The sequence below is a fragment of the Moschus berezovskii genome, chromosome 17 (assembly GCF_049115385.1).
Source record: "Moschus berezovskii isolate FMDL1 chromosome 17, NW_MosBer_1.0, whole genome shotgun sequence".
NCBI classification, from domain to species: Eukaryota; Metazoa; Chordata; class Mammalia; order Artiodactyla; family Moschidae; genus Moschus; species Moschus berezovskii.
The window spans coordinates 65,039,945-65,054,512 of record NC_142476.1 but is presented as its reverse complement, the minus strand read 5'-3'; the positions used below and the strand labels follow the sequence as shown (position 1 = coordinate 65,054,512).

Sequence of the window (14,568 nt, the reverse complement as noted above, 5' to 3'; positions counted from 1 at the left end):
AATCCAAGCCTATGCCCCAACCAGTAACGCTGAAGAAGCTGAAGTTGAACGGTTCTATGAAGACCTACAAGACCTTTTAGAACTAACACCCAAAAAAGATGTCCTTTTCATTATAGGGGACTGGAATGCAAAAGTAGGAAGTCAAGAAACACATGGAGTAACAGGCAAATTTGGCCTTGGAGCACAGAATGAAGCAGGGCAAAGGATAACAGACTTTTTCCAAGAGAACGCACTGGTCATAGCAAACACCCTCTTCCAACAACACAAGAGGAGATTCTACACATGGACATCACCAGATGGTCAACACCGAAATCAGATTGATTATATTCTTTGCAGCCAAAGATGGAGAAGCTCTATACAGTCAGCAGAAACAAGACCGGGAGCTGACTGTGGCTCAGATCATGAACTCCTTATTGCCAAATTCAGACTTAAATTGAAGAAAGTACGGAAAACCACTAGACCATTCAGGTATGACCTAAATCAAATTCCTTATGATTATACAGTGGAAGTGAGAAATAGATTTAAGGGACTAGATCTGATACTTAGAGTGCCTGATGAACTCTGGAGGGAGGTTCGTGACATTGTACAGGAGACAGGGACCAAGACCATCCCCATGGAAAAGAAATGCAAAAAAGCAAAATGGCTATCTGAGGAGGCCTTACAAATAGCTGTGAAAAGAAGTGAAAAGCAAAGAAGAAAAGGAAAGATATATGCATCTGAATGCAGAGTTCCATAGAATAGCAAGGAGAGATAAGAAAGCCTTCCTCAGCGCTCAATGCAAAGAAATAGAGGAAAACAACAGAATGGGAAAAACAAGAGATCTCTTCAAGAAAATTAGAGATATCAAGGGAACATTTCATGCAAAGATGGGCTTGATAAAGGACAGAAATGGTATGGACCTAAGAGAAGCAGAAGATATTAAGAAGAGGTGGCAAGAATACACAGAAGAACTGTACAAAAAAGATCTTCATGACCCAGATGATCATGATGGTGTGATCACTCACCTAGAGTCAGACATCCTGGAATGTGAAGTCAAGTGGGCCTTAGAAGGCATCACTATGAACAAAGCTAGTGGAGGTGATGGAATTCCAAGTGAGCTATTTCAAATCCTGAAAGATAATGTTGTGAAAGTGCTGCACTCAATACGCCAGCAAATTTGGAAAACTCAGCAGTGGCCACAGGATTGGAAAATGTCAGTTTTCATTCCAATCCCAAAGAAAGGCAATGCCAAAGAATGCTCAAACTACCTCACAATTGCACTCATCTCACACACTAGTAAAGTCATGCTCAAAATTCGCCAAGCCAGGCTTCAGCAATACATGAACCGTGAACTTCCAGATGTTCAAGCTGGTTTTAGAAAAGGCAGAGGCACCAGAGATCAAATTGTCAACATCCTCTGGATCATGGAAAAAGCAAGAGAGTTCCAGAAAAACCTCTATTTCTGCTTTATTGACTATGCCAAAGCCTTTGACTGTGTGGATCACAAGAAACTGTGGAAAATTCTGAAGGAGATGGGAATACTAGACCACCTGATCTGCCTCTTGAGAAACCTATATGCAGGTCAGGAAGCAATAGTTAGAAATGGACATGGAACAACAGACTGGTTCTAAAGAGGAAAAGGAGTATGTCAAGGCTATATATTGTCACCCTGCTTATTTAACTTATATGCAGAGTACATCATGAGAAACGCCTGGCTGGAAGAAGCTCAAGCTGGAATCAAGATTGCTGGGAGAAATATCAATAACCTCAGATATGCAGATGACACCACCCTTATGGCAGAAAGTAAGAGGAACTAAGAGCCTCTCGATGAAAGTGAAAGAGGAGAGTGAAAAGGTTGGCTTAAAGTTCAACATTCAGAAAACTAAGATCATGGCATCTGGTCCCATCACTTCATGGGAAATAGATGGGGAAACAGTGGAAACAGTGTCAGACTTTATTTTGGGGGGCTCCAAAATCACTGCAGATGGTGATTGCAGCCATGAAATTAAAAGATGCTTGCTCCCTGGAAGGAAAGTTATGACCAAACTAGATAGCATATTCAAAAGCAGAGACATTACTTTGCCAACAAAGGTCCGTCTAGTCAAGGCTACGGTTTTTCTAGTGGTCATGTATGGATGTGAGTTGGACTGTGAAGAAAACTGACTGCCGAAGAACTGATGCTTTTGAACTGTGGTGGTGGAGAAGACTCTTGAGAGTCCCTTGGACTGCAAGGAGGTCCAATCAGTCCATCCTGAAGGAGATCAGTCTTGGGTGTTCATTGGAAGGACTGATGCTAAAGCTGAAACTACAATACTTTGGCCATCTCATGTGAAGAGTTGACTCACTGAAGAAGACCCTGATGCTGGGAGGGATGGAGGGAGGAGGAGAAGGGGACGACACAGGATGAGATGGCTGGATGGCATCACCGACTCGATGGACATGAGTTTGAGTGAACTCTGGGAGTTAGTGATGGACAGGAAGGCCTGGTGTGCTGCGATTCATGGGGTCACAAAGAGTCAGATATGACTGAGCGACTGAACTGAACTGAATATATCAATGTAAAGTCCCTGAAGGACAGGCAGCTGAAAATGCAAACTGTATCAAAGCAGGGATGTCAGAATCTGTTACACATAGTTATAAAAAGACATCCCCTCAGAGTTATTAGGAGCAGTCTATACATATACAGAGGCCTGCTAATTTTTAGTGAGAAACAAATCCAAAGACAGTGATCACATTCAGCTCTCGGGCAGCATACTACTACATAAAGATTTTTTACATGACATTCTAATTTTGTGAAGTATATCCCACCCACTTACAAAACAAACTAAAACAGCTTATATAAAGAAGTTCAGATAACTGAATCTTCAAATTAAACAACCAAAAAACTCACGGACTTCCTAATTAAGATACGTGTGTTGATTTTCTGGGTTTGCTGAGGCTATCTGCAGTGGCACAGGCATCAATACTGGATAGTATCCAGTCTATGTAACCCTATTAGAGGATACCACAACAGTGTCGGGAATGACAAGAGCAGCCACTTGTATGGGCCTTACTTCTACAGCAGGGTATCCATTGTATGACAGCCTAGGTTCCTGTGTGATGGCATCTTATCAGACATGGTCTCAGCATTCCTCGGACTTCCCTGGTGGCTCAGATGGTAAAGAATCCGCCTGAAATGTGGGAGACCTGGGTTCGATCCCTGAGCTGGGAAGATCCCCTGGAGAAGGGCATGGCAACCCACTCCAGTATTCTTGCCTGGAGAATCATCATGGAGAGAGGGTCCTGGAAGGCTACAATCCACAGGGTTGCAAAGAGTCGGACACAACAGCAACAAAGCAGCAGCAGCATTCCTCATCTACACTAACACAGAGGCACTCTTAGGGCAATCCAGCCAGCCAGAACAAGTACAGCAGCTTACTGACCTCCTGGAAAACAACCCATCAGTAAAGGATGGGATTAGGGAAAGTAAGCTTCAAGGAAGGAGTAGATCTCAATGGATGAGCTGTTAACAAGATATTTGGAAAAACAAGATTTTGAATAAATGTTATGAGAAATTCAAGATGTGAAGACTCCAACAGAACTAGAGACTTTCATGCTTAAGCATGGAGAAAATGTTAGGAGCTGAAGTAGATAGACTTCTGAAGTCTGATGTGCAGATTTGGAGATACTACAGACTTGATGGGATGCATCAGTCTCCTTGGAGGGAGCCCTGGAAACAAGTCCACACTATTCAGAAGCCATTTCTTTTCTTTTTTTTTTTTAAGATAGAGGAAATTATTTATTTAAAGGGCAATTCAACAGTCCACAGAACTAAAGCAACCTTTTTACTTCTAAGAGACCTGTTACAAGTTCAAACAATTTGGAAATCATACTTTCAGTGTTTCAAAAGGAAATATTTTAGTTACTTGAATTGTTCACAATTTCTCATTTTAGATGGTCAGTGTGTATTGTATCTTGCAATCATGTTTCCTTTCTTCACATTGGTAAAAACAATTGGCATCCATAAGATTATGATTTTTAATTTTGTTGCCAGTGAAGATTTTGTTTCATCAAACCTGTCAGTCAATCTTGAATATTCTGGCTAAATATAGGCTTGTGGTTTTTAAAAGTCACTCAGTTTCAAAGTCTGTCTTTGCTTACACAAAGGTAGAAGTTATTTCAACATACCTTGTATTTTTGCCCTGAGCACTAAGAGAACACTCTGCTAACCTAGTTACCCATAAATGTTCATTCCAGAAAGGGCTTGGTTATTGAATTGAAGGAAGCTATTTTAGGACGCTCTTTTTTTTAGCTCAGGCTAGTTGCCATTTTGTAAAATTTCTTTTCTCTCCTTTGCCTTTTTTCCTTATTTAGTTCAATTTTTCTAATGGTAGGAAATATAAAATAGCCCTAGATGGCTCCATGGGCCAGTGTGATGACTGGTTTTTGTTTTTCACTAGGAGTTAAAAAGAATCCGCCTGCCAATGCAGGGGATGCAAGGGATGCAGGTTCAATCTCTGGGTTGGAGAGAGCCCTTGGAGGAGGAAATGGCAACCCACTCCAGTATTCTTGACTGGAAAATTCCATGGATAGATCCACGGGGTTACAAAGAATTCGGCACAACTGAGTGACTGAGCACACAGCATACAATGCATTTATAAGCATTTTAACATTCTGTAAAGTGGACTAGAAATATAATTTTACAGACAGGACAACATGTTTGTTTTTATTTTAAAAGGAGTACTTCTTATGAAAATCTGAACTGTGGGATATTTCTTGATTTGAGAGAAGTAAACCTCATTTGCAGAAAGTTAGCATACTGTGTGATTATAACATTATATAAGTAGCTTTCTAATGATCATAAGGTATCAAGGTGAAAAAACATGTAATTCAGCAATGGAAAACTTAGTGCAAAACTACAACTGTGTCTTCATTGATCAAAAAATTCATATAAACTTTAAATTATCCAGGTACCAGTAAGCACTGTCCAAGCAAGAGTGATGGCTGCGTGAATAATCTCTCTGCTGGGTAAGTGAGTGCTTAAGGACCTAGGTCAGTGTCTAGAAACTTATTTAAAGTTTATGAATTATAGCAAATTGTAATGCTGAAAACAAAAAAATAAACATTTGATCAAAGTGTTTGGAATGTTAATTTTTTGATCCAGAACAGTCATTTACTGGAAAATTGTGAAAATTTATATTGTTGCACACATTCTACCTCTTACAAAGCATTTTACATGCTGTACATTTAAAGTAAAATGACATTCTAATTTTAAAGATATTAAACTGTTTTTTAGATACATATGTATACACATAGCTTGTTCTTATGGCTTCAAATTCTTCAGCCCTACTTTTTAAGAAGTTTTTACACATTATAATTCACTTTATACTTTGTGCGTCTTCCTTCCTCCCCTTTCCCACCTGTCAACTTGTTATTCCATGTCAGTGTCATATGTGAAGGCACCAAATGATCTCCAATAACCTCCTAGTAAAATTACTCTGAAAAATTTTACATAGCTAGACAAGAATACTAACTTATTTAATGAAATCTCAAAGTTGATGTGCAGTGGCTATTCCAAATGCCAGATTTTTTATTTTTTAAGGACTCCCTAAAAGAGGCCAATTCCTGATATACATTTGATTTTGAAGTCGTATCTACTCTTAAATAATAATTGGCGGCTCATGTTTTTATCCTTTCTTTCCGGTTCTTTCTGTTCTGCACTGATACTTTAAAGTTTAAGTGAAATTTGACACAAAGAAGTACATCAATGATCCTTCTTTTCACATTTTAAACTAGAGTCAAATTTTAATTCTGAAACCAGGGAATTCAGCCCTCTTTCTATAAAAACAAGATAACATCAGTTTTTTAGGTTTATTATTTTTTTCCAACTTAATACTTCTTACTGAATGTCTTGCTCTTACGCATAGCGTTCAGATATTTAAGCACATAAATCTTAATATTTCTGAGGAAAATAGAATAGTAGTGGGATAACTGCAAAAGTAATACAGTAGGATAACTGCAAAAGTAATGCTGTACAGAGAAGAGGTCAGTCAATGCCATGACTCCTATTTGTATTAAGCTGAAATATGGAAATCAGCAAAGGTGAAGCATACTTATTTTCAGCTCTGGCTGTATCAGGCCCCAAACTATGGAAGATGGAACATTTTTTAGACCATGGTGGAGGGGGATGATGGACGGACACCTATTTTTAAGAGGACTATGTTGGTGGTCAGTAGAATTCAACCTCAAAGAGGGAGATTCCTGAACGTATACTGAGGAAACTGTAAGACAGAATCACACTGGAAAATTTTCAAGTTTTTTCAAAAACAAAGTTAATATCTGCATACATCCTCCTACACATCAAGTAACCCAGAACAACTAAATGGCATTAGACTTGAATTTGGAGTATACAATTTTAGTGTTACCTTAATTAATTCATATTTTGGATAATGCTTTTTCCTAAAATTATACCATCTACAGGAAGTGGCTTAAGTTTTAAATCTGATAAATTTTCAAGGCAGAATGCTGGAAACTACAGAAAACTGCACAGGCATTTGGAATTTCTACCATTTTTCTTAGATTGCATTAGTCAAGCTTTGGCATTTCTTTTAAATTTGAAGACCCCCACTATGCCAAACTCTCAGAAGTCAGTGGAGCAAAGAATTGAAGGCAAAATGGTGATTTGAAGACTGTCCCCTCTAAACCCCTCCTTCTTGTCTCTGAAATGGTACTTTGGAAGGCATTTAGACAGCAGATTGGTCTGGGAGCCTCTATATATGCATTTAAGTTTACTAGCATCCCTCAACTTGGTTTTATGGAAAAGAGAACATTTTTGTTTCTATTATTCTGTATTTCACCTGTCTGATTTCTATGGCGGGTTACATTTTCCTGGTCCCGTAGGGTACATTTTGCCTTAATAAATGTTTGTGTACATAAGAGTGGTTCACTTCTCAGTCTGGAGCATTTTCATCCCTTTTAAATGTTTGTTAAACATAAAAAAAAGGGGGTTGGGGAAGGAGAGGGCAGGACAAATGGAGAGAGTAACATAGAAACATATATAATACCATATGTAAAACAGGCATCCAGCGGGAATTTGCTGTATGACTGAGGGAACTCACACCAAGGCTCTGTGACAACCTGGAGGTGTGGGATGGGTAGGAGGTAGGAAGAAGGTTCAAGAGGGAAGGGATATATGTATACTGATGGCTGATTCATGATGATGTATGCTAGAAATCAACACAGTATTATAAAGCAATTATCCTTCAATTAAAAATAAATTTTTTAAAAGTAAAGCCTAAATAATTAAAAATAAAAATAAGATATGTGTGTTGATAAATCTAAGTTAAGCATATGCTGCTGTAACTGTAAACTAAAGTTAGCTCCAAGATTCCTGGTAGCCAAAGAAAAAGGGGAAAAGAATAAATGAAATAAACACAAATAAAGAAACATCTTCTGGGAAATCTAATGAATAAAAGGAGATCAATAAAGGTTTGAACTTGAGATGAAAGCACAGGTTTTGAGGAAAAGGTAGGTCTTTCTGAAGAAAGTATTTGACAGTACTAAATCTATATGTTCAAAGACGGCCACACACTGCAACCGATCAAACAATTCTCCCAGGAAAAAAGCAAAGCAGAGGCTATTTCTCTACTTGGCAGTCAGACTGCAGGTCACAAATAAATCATTTTCGTCTACACACACCTGAATGGTATTCTCAAACACACTGTCAAATGCGAAGAACAGTGCAAAGCTGTTGAGATGTCCCAAAAGAAAGTGTAAGTATATGGAAAGTCATTTCAATTTTCATTTCTTATGTGTTTTCTAAGCTCTTCAGGTTACATTTTTTTGTTTTTAAAACATCATGTGTTTTTATTATAGCAGTAATCATGTGACCTGCCTCTTGAGAAACCTGTATGCAGGACAGGAAGCAACAGTCAGAACTGGACATGGAACAGCGGACTGGTTCCAAATAGGAAAGGAGTGCGTCAAGGCTGTATATTGTCACCCTGGTTATTTAACTTATATGCAGAGTACATCATGAGGAATGCTGGGCTGGAAGAAGCACAATACATTACATTTTAACAGTAGGTATTGCCCTAACAAAAGAATGAGGTGGTTTTCCAGGACTGATAAACAGACCAAACTCATGATGAAAACAGTATATGTATGATGATAAGCAAAGACAGAATACATTGTATAAGGCACCAAGTAACTGCTATTATTATAGTTGTCAGCTACAGAGGTTATATAATATTCCAGAACAGCTGCTAAAGGTCGCATCAGAAAAATGTCAGTTTTAATATCACAGATGAAAGATGCTAGAAAATGGTCATTTTCCAGGTTAACAGTGGCATTAGGTACCAAGAGTGATAACTAGGACTGAGAGATTTGGGAGAGAACTGTACCTTTTTCACTTCCACTCTTCTGTCTTGCCATTTCTTGCTTCAGGGCACAGATAGAAGCCTCCCGTACTAAAGCAGAGAGATCTGCACCCCTGAAATAAGAGAAGAGCTCTTAACTCATTATTTTTAGACACTGTGCAAAAGCCCAGAAAAAAGTCTGAAAGCAATTTCCTTTTTTCGTTAAATGTACTTTTTGAAAGTCTTTATTGAATTTGTGATAATAATGCTTGTTTTATGTTTTGGTTTTTTTGGCCAAGAAGCATGTGGGATCTTGGCTCCTTGATCAGGGATTGAATCTGTGTCCCCTGCATTGGAAGGTGAAGTCTGGACTGGATCACCAGGGAAGTCCTGTAATTTCCTTTTAAGTCACATATTAAACAATCAGGAAAGAAACTGACCAATAAAGGTTGGATAAACCAATCATGGTCACTAGGTTTTAGTTTTTACTCAAAATACTTCTAAGTTTTAGAAGAAAGGAAATTATGAAGGAAACATGCAGTGAGTCAAATATTCTCACACTAATCACTACAGATAGTAATGTTAATATAAAAAGTCTGAAACAGTCAGAAGAAAACAACTTACACATTATTTACCGTAAAATTTTATTCACAAGGCTTATGCTAAAGTACAAACTGGCCCATTACAAGTATATACCATTAGGATATTACCTCAAGTCTAAACTAAGCTTATATAAAAAGTCATTTATGACCCCTAGTTCAGAAAAGGAAAATACAAAGGCTAAGTGTTTGATGCACTTGATTCAAGCTCAAGCTGAATTGACACATCATAAATTACTTAAAATATGACAAGAACTTCATTTAATTGGTCTGTGTAATAATATGCTAAATCAGCATGGTTCTTGCGTTCAATGAAAGATGTTGGGGTTGACTGGTGTTTCAATACATTACATCTTTAACAGGCTTCTTAGAGATTCTTTGAGAAAGAGCTTCAACTGGGAGATAAAAACCTCATCTTTTAAAAAAAAAATCATCTCTAGACAAACTTATTTAATATATAATGCTGATAATCCACATACCTAAGATTATTAAATTTAGTTTAAATTATTAACTGAACTCAATGTTTCTGCTAGTTAGGTGTAAGGTTTGTAATATTATTTAACAATCACATACATGCTAGGGTATTGATTTCTTTGTGAAAAGCGTGAAAGTGTTAGTCACTCAGTCGTGCCCAACTCTATATGACACCATGGACTGTAGCCCACCAGGCTCCTCTGTCCACAGAATTCTTCAGACAAGAATACCAGAGTGGGTTGCCATTCCCTTCTCCAGGGCATCTTTCCGACCCAGGGCTCGAACCCAGGTCTCTTGCATTCACGCAGATTCTTTACTGTCTGAGACACATCAGGGAAACCCCAGATATTAAATCAACACTGGTGCAGAGACACCATTAACTTCTGTAACAAGTAGCTGAAGGCTGCAGTATTATACAGTCCCTGTGATGACAGTGGTATTAAAACCCAAAACATACACCATTCAAGTTTAACCCTGACCCACTTAAATAAATGACCTCCTATGTGGTATAATCTAAAAGACTGGCCCAGGGTCAGTTCTGCATCAAAATTGCCTGTTATCAACTGAAAATCTTTTCAGATTTTAGTACTCAAATACATAAACTACTCACTTAAGTCCTATTTTCTTTAGCAGTAAGTTCATTAACTATAGACTGGCAAGCATTTGAATCCCAATGAGGGAAAAAGGTACATTCTCTTTAAAGGTAATGCAGAGCTTTTACACAGGCCCTTCAACACCATGGCCTGGGACTGACCATTTCCCCTTCACTGAGACAGTCACCGCTTTCTTAAGAGAGACAAGAGTCCTGATGGAGTACAGCAAACCTCTCAGGAGCACTGGGGTTGTGGTAGCAAAACAAAGATCAAGACTCAGATCCCTAAGATGTTTATGTTGAAAAAACTGGACATTATACTTTGGATCCTGGCCACACTCCCTAAAAGTGAGTAGCATGGTTTCAAGTGTAATCATCTCATGAGACAGTTTTGTGAAATTCTTCAAACGGAACTGGAAAAAACTGAGTGCTTGTATTAGTACTGGTAGCTATGTTCTTTGGATATAATTTACACTGTGAACAATAGACTCTAGAAGACCTCGAAGATTAAAACAACACCTTCCTTGAATGACTTAGCTTCAGAAAGCACATGTATTTGGCCATGAGCTACAGGAATATCATGAACACCAAGTATATTGTGGACAATCAACAGGGCTTTAAAAATAAGCCAGAGGAAAACTCCCTGGTGGTCAAAACTCCAAGTTTCGATGGCAGGGAGCATGGGTTTGATCCCTGCTTGGGGAAGTAAGATCCCACACGATTTGAGGTTCACCACCTCATTAAAAAAAAAAACCAAAAAAACAAAAACGGAGGGAGAGATGTGCCCTGTTAAATGTGAATTTCATTTTCTTCCCTGTGAGCCAAAATTGGGAAAGTTAACATAACGAAGTTTTATTATAATGAGGAAAACAACAAAAACTCATAACCACCACAAACTATGAAAGTAGAAATATCTGACCTCCCGTTTTCATTTAGATTGTATGGATATTAATAGGTGCACTATGAAAAATGCATTCTGAGGCTTGAAGAGCTTGTAGATTATTTTCTTTTAAATGCTGAAGCACCTAGATAATTTGGCAGCTGGTAATGAGATGTCTCCTGTAATATTCTGGAAGGACAGAGAGACAAGTTGTGAAGGGCGGTGATGGTGGTCAGGGTGGCTGAACACAAGCAGATGACATACAAGAGTACTCCCCTATTCCTGAGAACTCCTCAGAGCCTCAGGAATGGGTGGTCCTGTCTCTAAGAAGGAGGAAGAGCCAGACCCTGGGTGCTTTACTGGACTCCTAACTTAAACCTCCTGCTATCACTCACCCTCATTTTACACATGAGGAAATGGGGCCTCAGAGAGTTCAGTGATCTGAGATTGACATACTTACGTATAACAATCACAGCGAAGGTCACCAGCAATTGCTTCCAAGTTTACATCTGCATCCAGTGGGGGTTTTGTACCATTCTAAGTGAGAGAGAAACATCCACTATAGTAGAGACTTTAGTATTTCCCCACATGATAGATTCTAAACAGATAGTAACGGCTTCTTGACTGAATGAATATAACTGACTCCCAGACTAGTGTTACAGACTTTTACAAATTTCAGTTTTGAGAAATGAGGTTAAGAAGCAGATCCCAAACCTGGGAAAGCCAAAGGCAAACAATTTATGCTGGTGAAGTATGACAAATGTGCAAGCACTACAGCCAAAAACAAAACACCAAGAACAAAACCCACCACAACCTCAATTTTTCCAAAGGTGAAGAATCACATTTCCTTTGCCTGATTAAATATGGCAAATACACAAGCAGTAATTAGTTTTGATGTGTATATGTTAGCTTAGTTTTAGTGTGAGTTTGGCTAGGAAGGGAGAAATAACATTGACCGTGGCCAGGAGAGAACAATCAGCAAACTGCCCTACAACAAAAGCCTAAAGCCCTCTGTGCTTAATGTTTTCTTTCCCAACCCTTTATCTAAAACTTAACCCTCACTCTGATGCCAACTCCCCTCCAGCTCATACTAAGAGATGCTAGAAAGGACAAGTATCAGAACAGTCTCAAAATTTCAACAACACTTAACATGGTACTTTGCATGCATCCAGTACATATTTAATAACATTTTTAGTGACTTACACAGCAGAGGCAAATAAAACAGATTTTAGTGACAAAGTTTACAATGTTAGACGGTAGGCTTATATGTGCTTTATTATTCTGATTAATAACTTATATCTACACTGCATATTATCTTTCTTTTGTAGCAAATATTACATGGACACAGTTTAAGAAGAAATATTTATATAGGAAAACAGCAAATAAACATATGTCATTAAGCCTCAAGTGTAAATATTAGCTCAGCAAGTGCTCCCAGCAGAGGGTCAGACGACCCGGCACCTTGAGCCATCACCTTCCCGTAGCACATGCTCAGCAGGTGTCCCTGTAGCTGGGCATGTTTAAGAATTTCACAAACTGTACATATGCTAGCTGCTATTAAACGATAAAATGCAAATGTTCATCTATCACAGATTCAAGAAACAGTTATGTTTCCCATTCAATCCACTCAGACCTGTGAAATAAACATGGGAAAATAAACTCTCTGGGTGACCTCAGCAGACAATTTTGGTGCTTTTTTTCCTTTCTCTCTCCGGCTGTATGTAAAACTAGACAGAAGTGACCCCTAAGGTTCCTTTTAATATCAACGTTTTCCATTTTGTCAGGGGGCAGAGGTGGGCAGGGATTCAAGGAGGCAGGATCTAGGTTCCCAGATGAGGGATTGGTTCCAAGTCCATGGTAGCACCAAGTTCTTACCACTGGGCCACCAGGAAATCCCCCCAAAAAACCCAGGATCTTATTACCAGATAAATAGAGATGATTTGATGCTATATTTAAGAGAGGGAGGGGAAGTCTTGTTTAAATAGTGATGATGAACATGTAATAAGGATTTATTATGATGGAGAAAAATGTTTGGACTTTCCAAGCTATGTCCAAAGCTATGTGGGAAAGCCTGAGAACACCGCCTTTTTGAGTCCCAGTCCACCGTAGGAGGCGGCACGGGGTGGGACAAGAGGTTTCCTCATTAAGCATGAGCCCTTATGAGAGTCTTTAATGTTCCTGAGAAACTATCAACCTCACCCTGACTCACCCAGCACACGGATGTTCCCTGCGCTGCTAGAGAATTTTACTTCAAACTATTTAACTATTAAACTATTCAAACGTTTTGATCAAAAACTCAGTCATAAGAAATCAATTCATGGAGGAATACCTGAGGATAATTCTTTTATATTTCTCAATATCTAAATTCTATTCTTGAGTCAAGCTGGACTTTCATAGAGGCCCACACATCTCAGAATGCATGTCTTTGACCTTTCATCAAGTTGTTTTTAATGAACCTGTTTTAAGTTATGTCCTCAGCTTACACTAGGACAACCACGAGCTTCAGTACTGAATAGCCTATATTGTGTTATTGTGTTATTACTGTGCTATTATTTGACAGGGATATGATCAAAAACATCTATCACATCTGAGTGCTTTCTTTATGAGAACGTAGAGGAGACTTTTCTCACAACTACATACTGGGAGCAATTGCCAACTTCCTATATTCAGGGCACTCTTCTAAGTTAAATATTTTGAGAAAGCTCAATATATAAAGGAACACAATAAACAAATGCTTATCTAAAAACGATATTTTAGAAAAATAATTAATTCTTAGAAAAGATTCTTAGAAATTTTCTAGTTCTTAGGAAATTATTATTATTTTTTTCTTTAGAAAAATTAACTCCCAATATATTATCAACTGGAAAAAAGTAACAAATTGTCCTTTTTTGGGGGTGTGTGTGGTGTGCTCAATATAAGATACTTCCAAATGTTTCAACAGCAACGTTACTTTCCAATGAGTAGAAATGCAGGCTGAGGAATCTTGGAATCATTAACATCTAATTATTCCTAACTGAAATGTGGAAATGTTTCTGACCTTCAGTAAGAAGTAAAATGAAAGGTCAATTCTATTTACTGTCAAGTGGGAGCAATTAGAAAAATTTTAAGTGGAATATTAGTAAGCTTATAAAACCAAATATGTAAATACTATAGAGACTCATTTATTAAAATGATACTTATATGTATATGAAAATATTTAGAACTCTTTATACTGGTCTTCATCACTACTGACTTTATCACCTCTTGAAAGTGTGAAAGTGCTAGATGCTCAGTTGTGTCCGACTCTGCAACCTCATGGACTCTACAGTCCATCAGCCTCCTCTGTCCATGGGACTTTCCAAGTACTCTTGAGTGGGTTGCCATTCCCTTCTCCTTCCAACCCAAGGGTCAAATCCAGGTCTCCTGCATTGCAGACAAGTTCTTTTACCATCTGAGCTACCAGGGAAGCCCCTCTTAATAAAGCTCTAATGGATGTCTCAATAATTTCATGACTAAAGAAAGCTGAGCCAAAGGAACTGTTAGAGAAAAACAGTCTCTTAAGAATCTGACTTTTGCGACTCCATGGACTGTAACCCGCCAGGCTCCTCTGTCCATGGGGTTCTCCAAGAATACTGGAATGGGTTGCCATTTCCTTCTCCAAGGGATCTTCCCAACCCAGGGAATGACCTTGGGTCTCCTGCATTGCAGGAACCTGAGCCACCAGGGAAG

General features: G+C 38.5%; 1 protein-coding gene across 5 annotated transcripts in view; it reads right to left on the bottom strand.

Annotated features, from left to right (window-relative positions):
* NVL (nuclear VCP like) overlaps positions 1-14,568 on the bottom strand; it is a 98,696-nt gene that overhangs the window by 17,679 nt on the left and 66,449 nt on the right. For all 5 annotated transcript variants that reach the window (XM_055419816.2, XM_055419815.2, XM_055419814.2 and 2 more), the window contains 2 exons: positions 11,321-11,397; positions 8,361-8,449 (listed from right to left, as the gene is read on the bottom strand). In XM_055419816.2, coding sequence (XP_055275791.2) covers positions 8,361-8,449; positions 11,321-11,397 — 166 coding nt within the window. The remainder of the gene's footprint in view (positions 1-8,360; positions 8,450-11,320; positions 11,398-14,568) is intronic.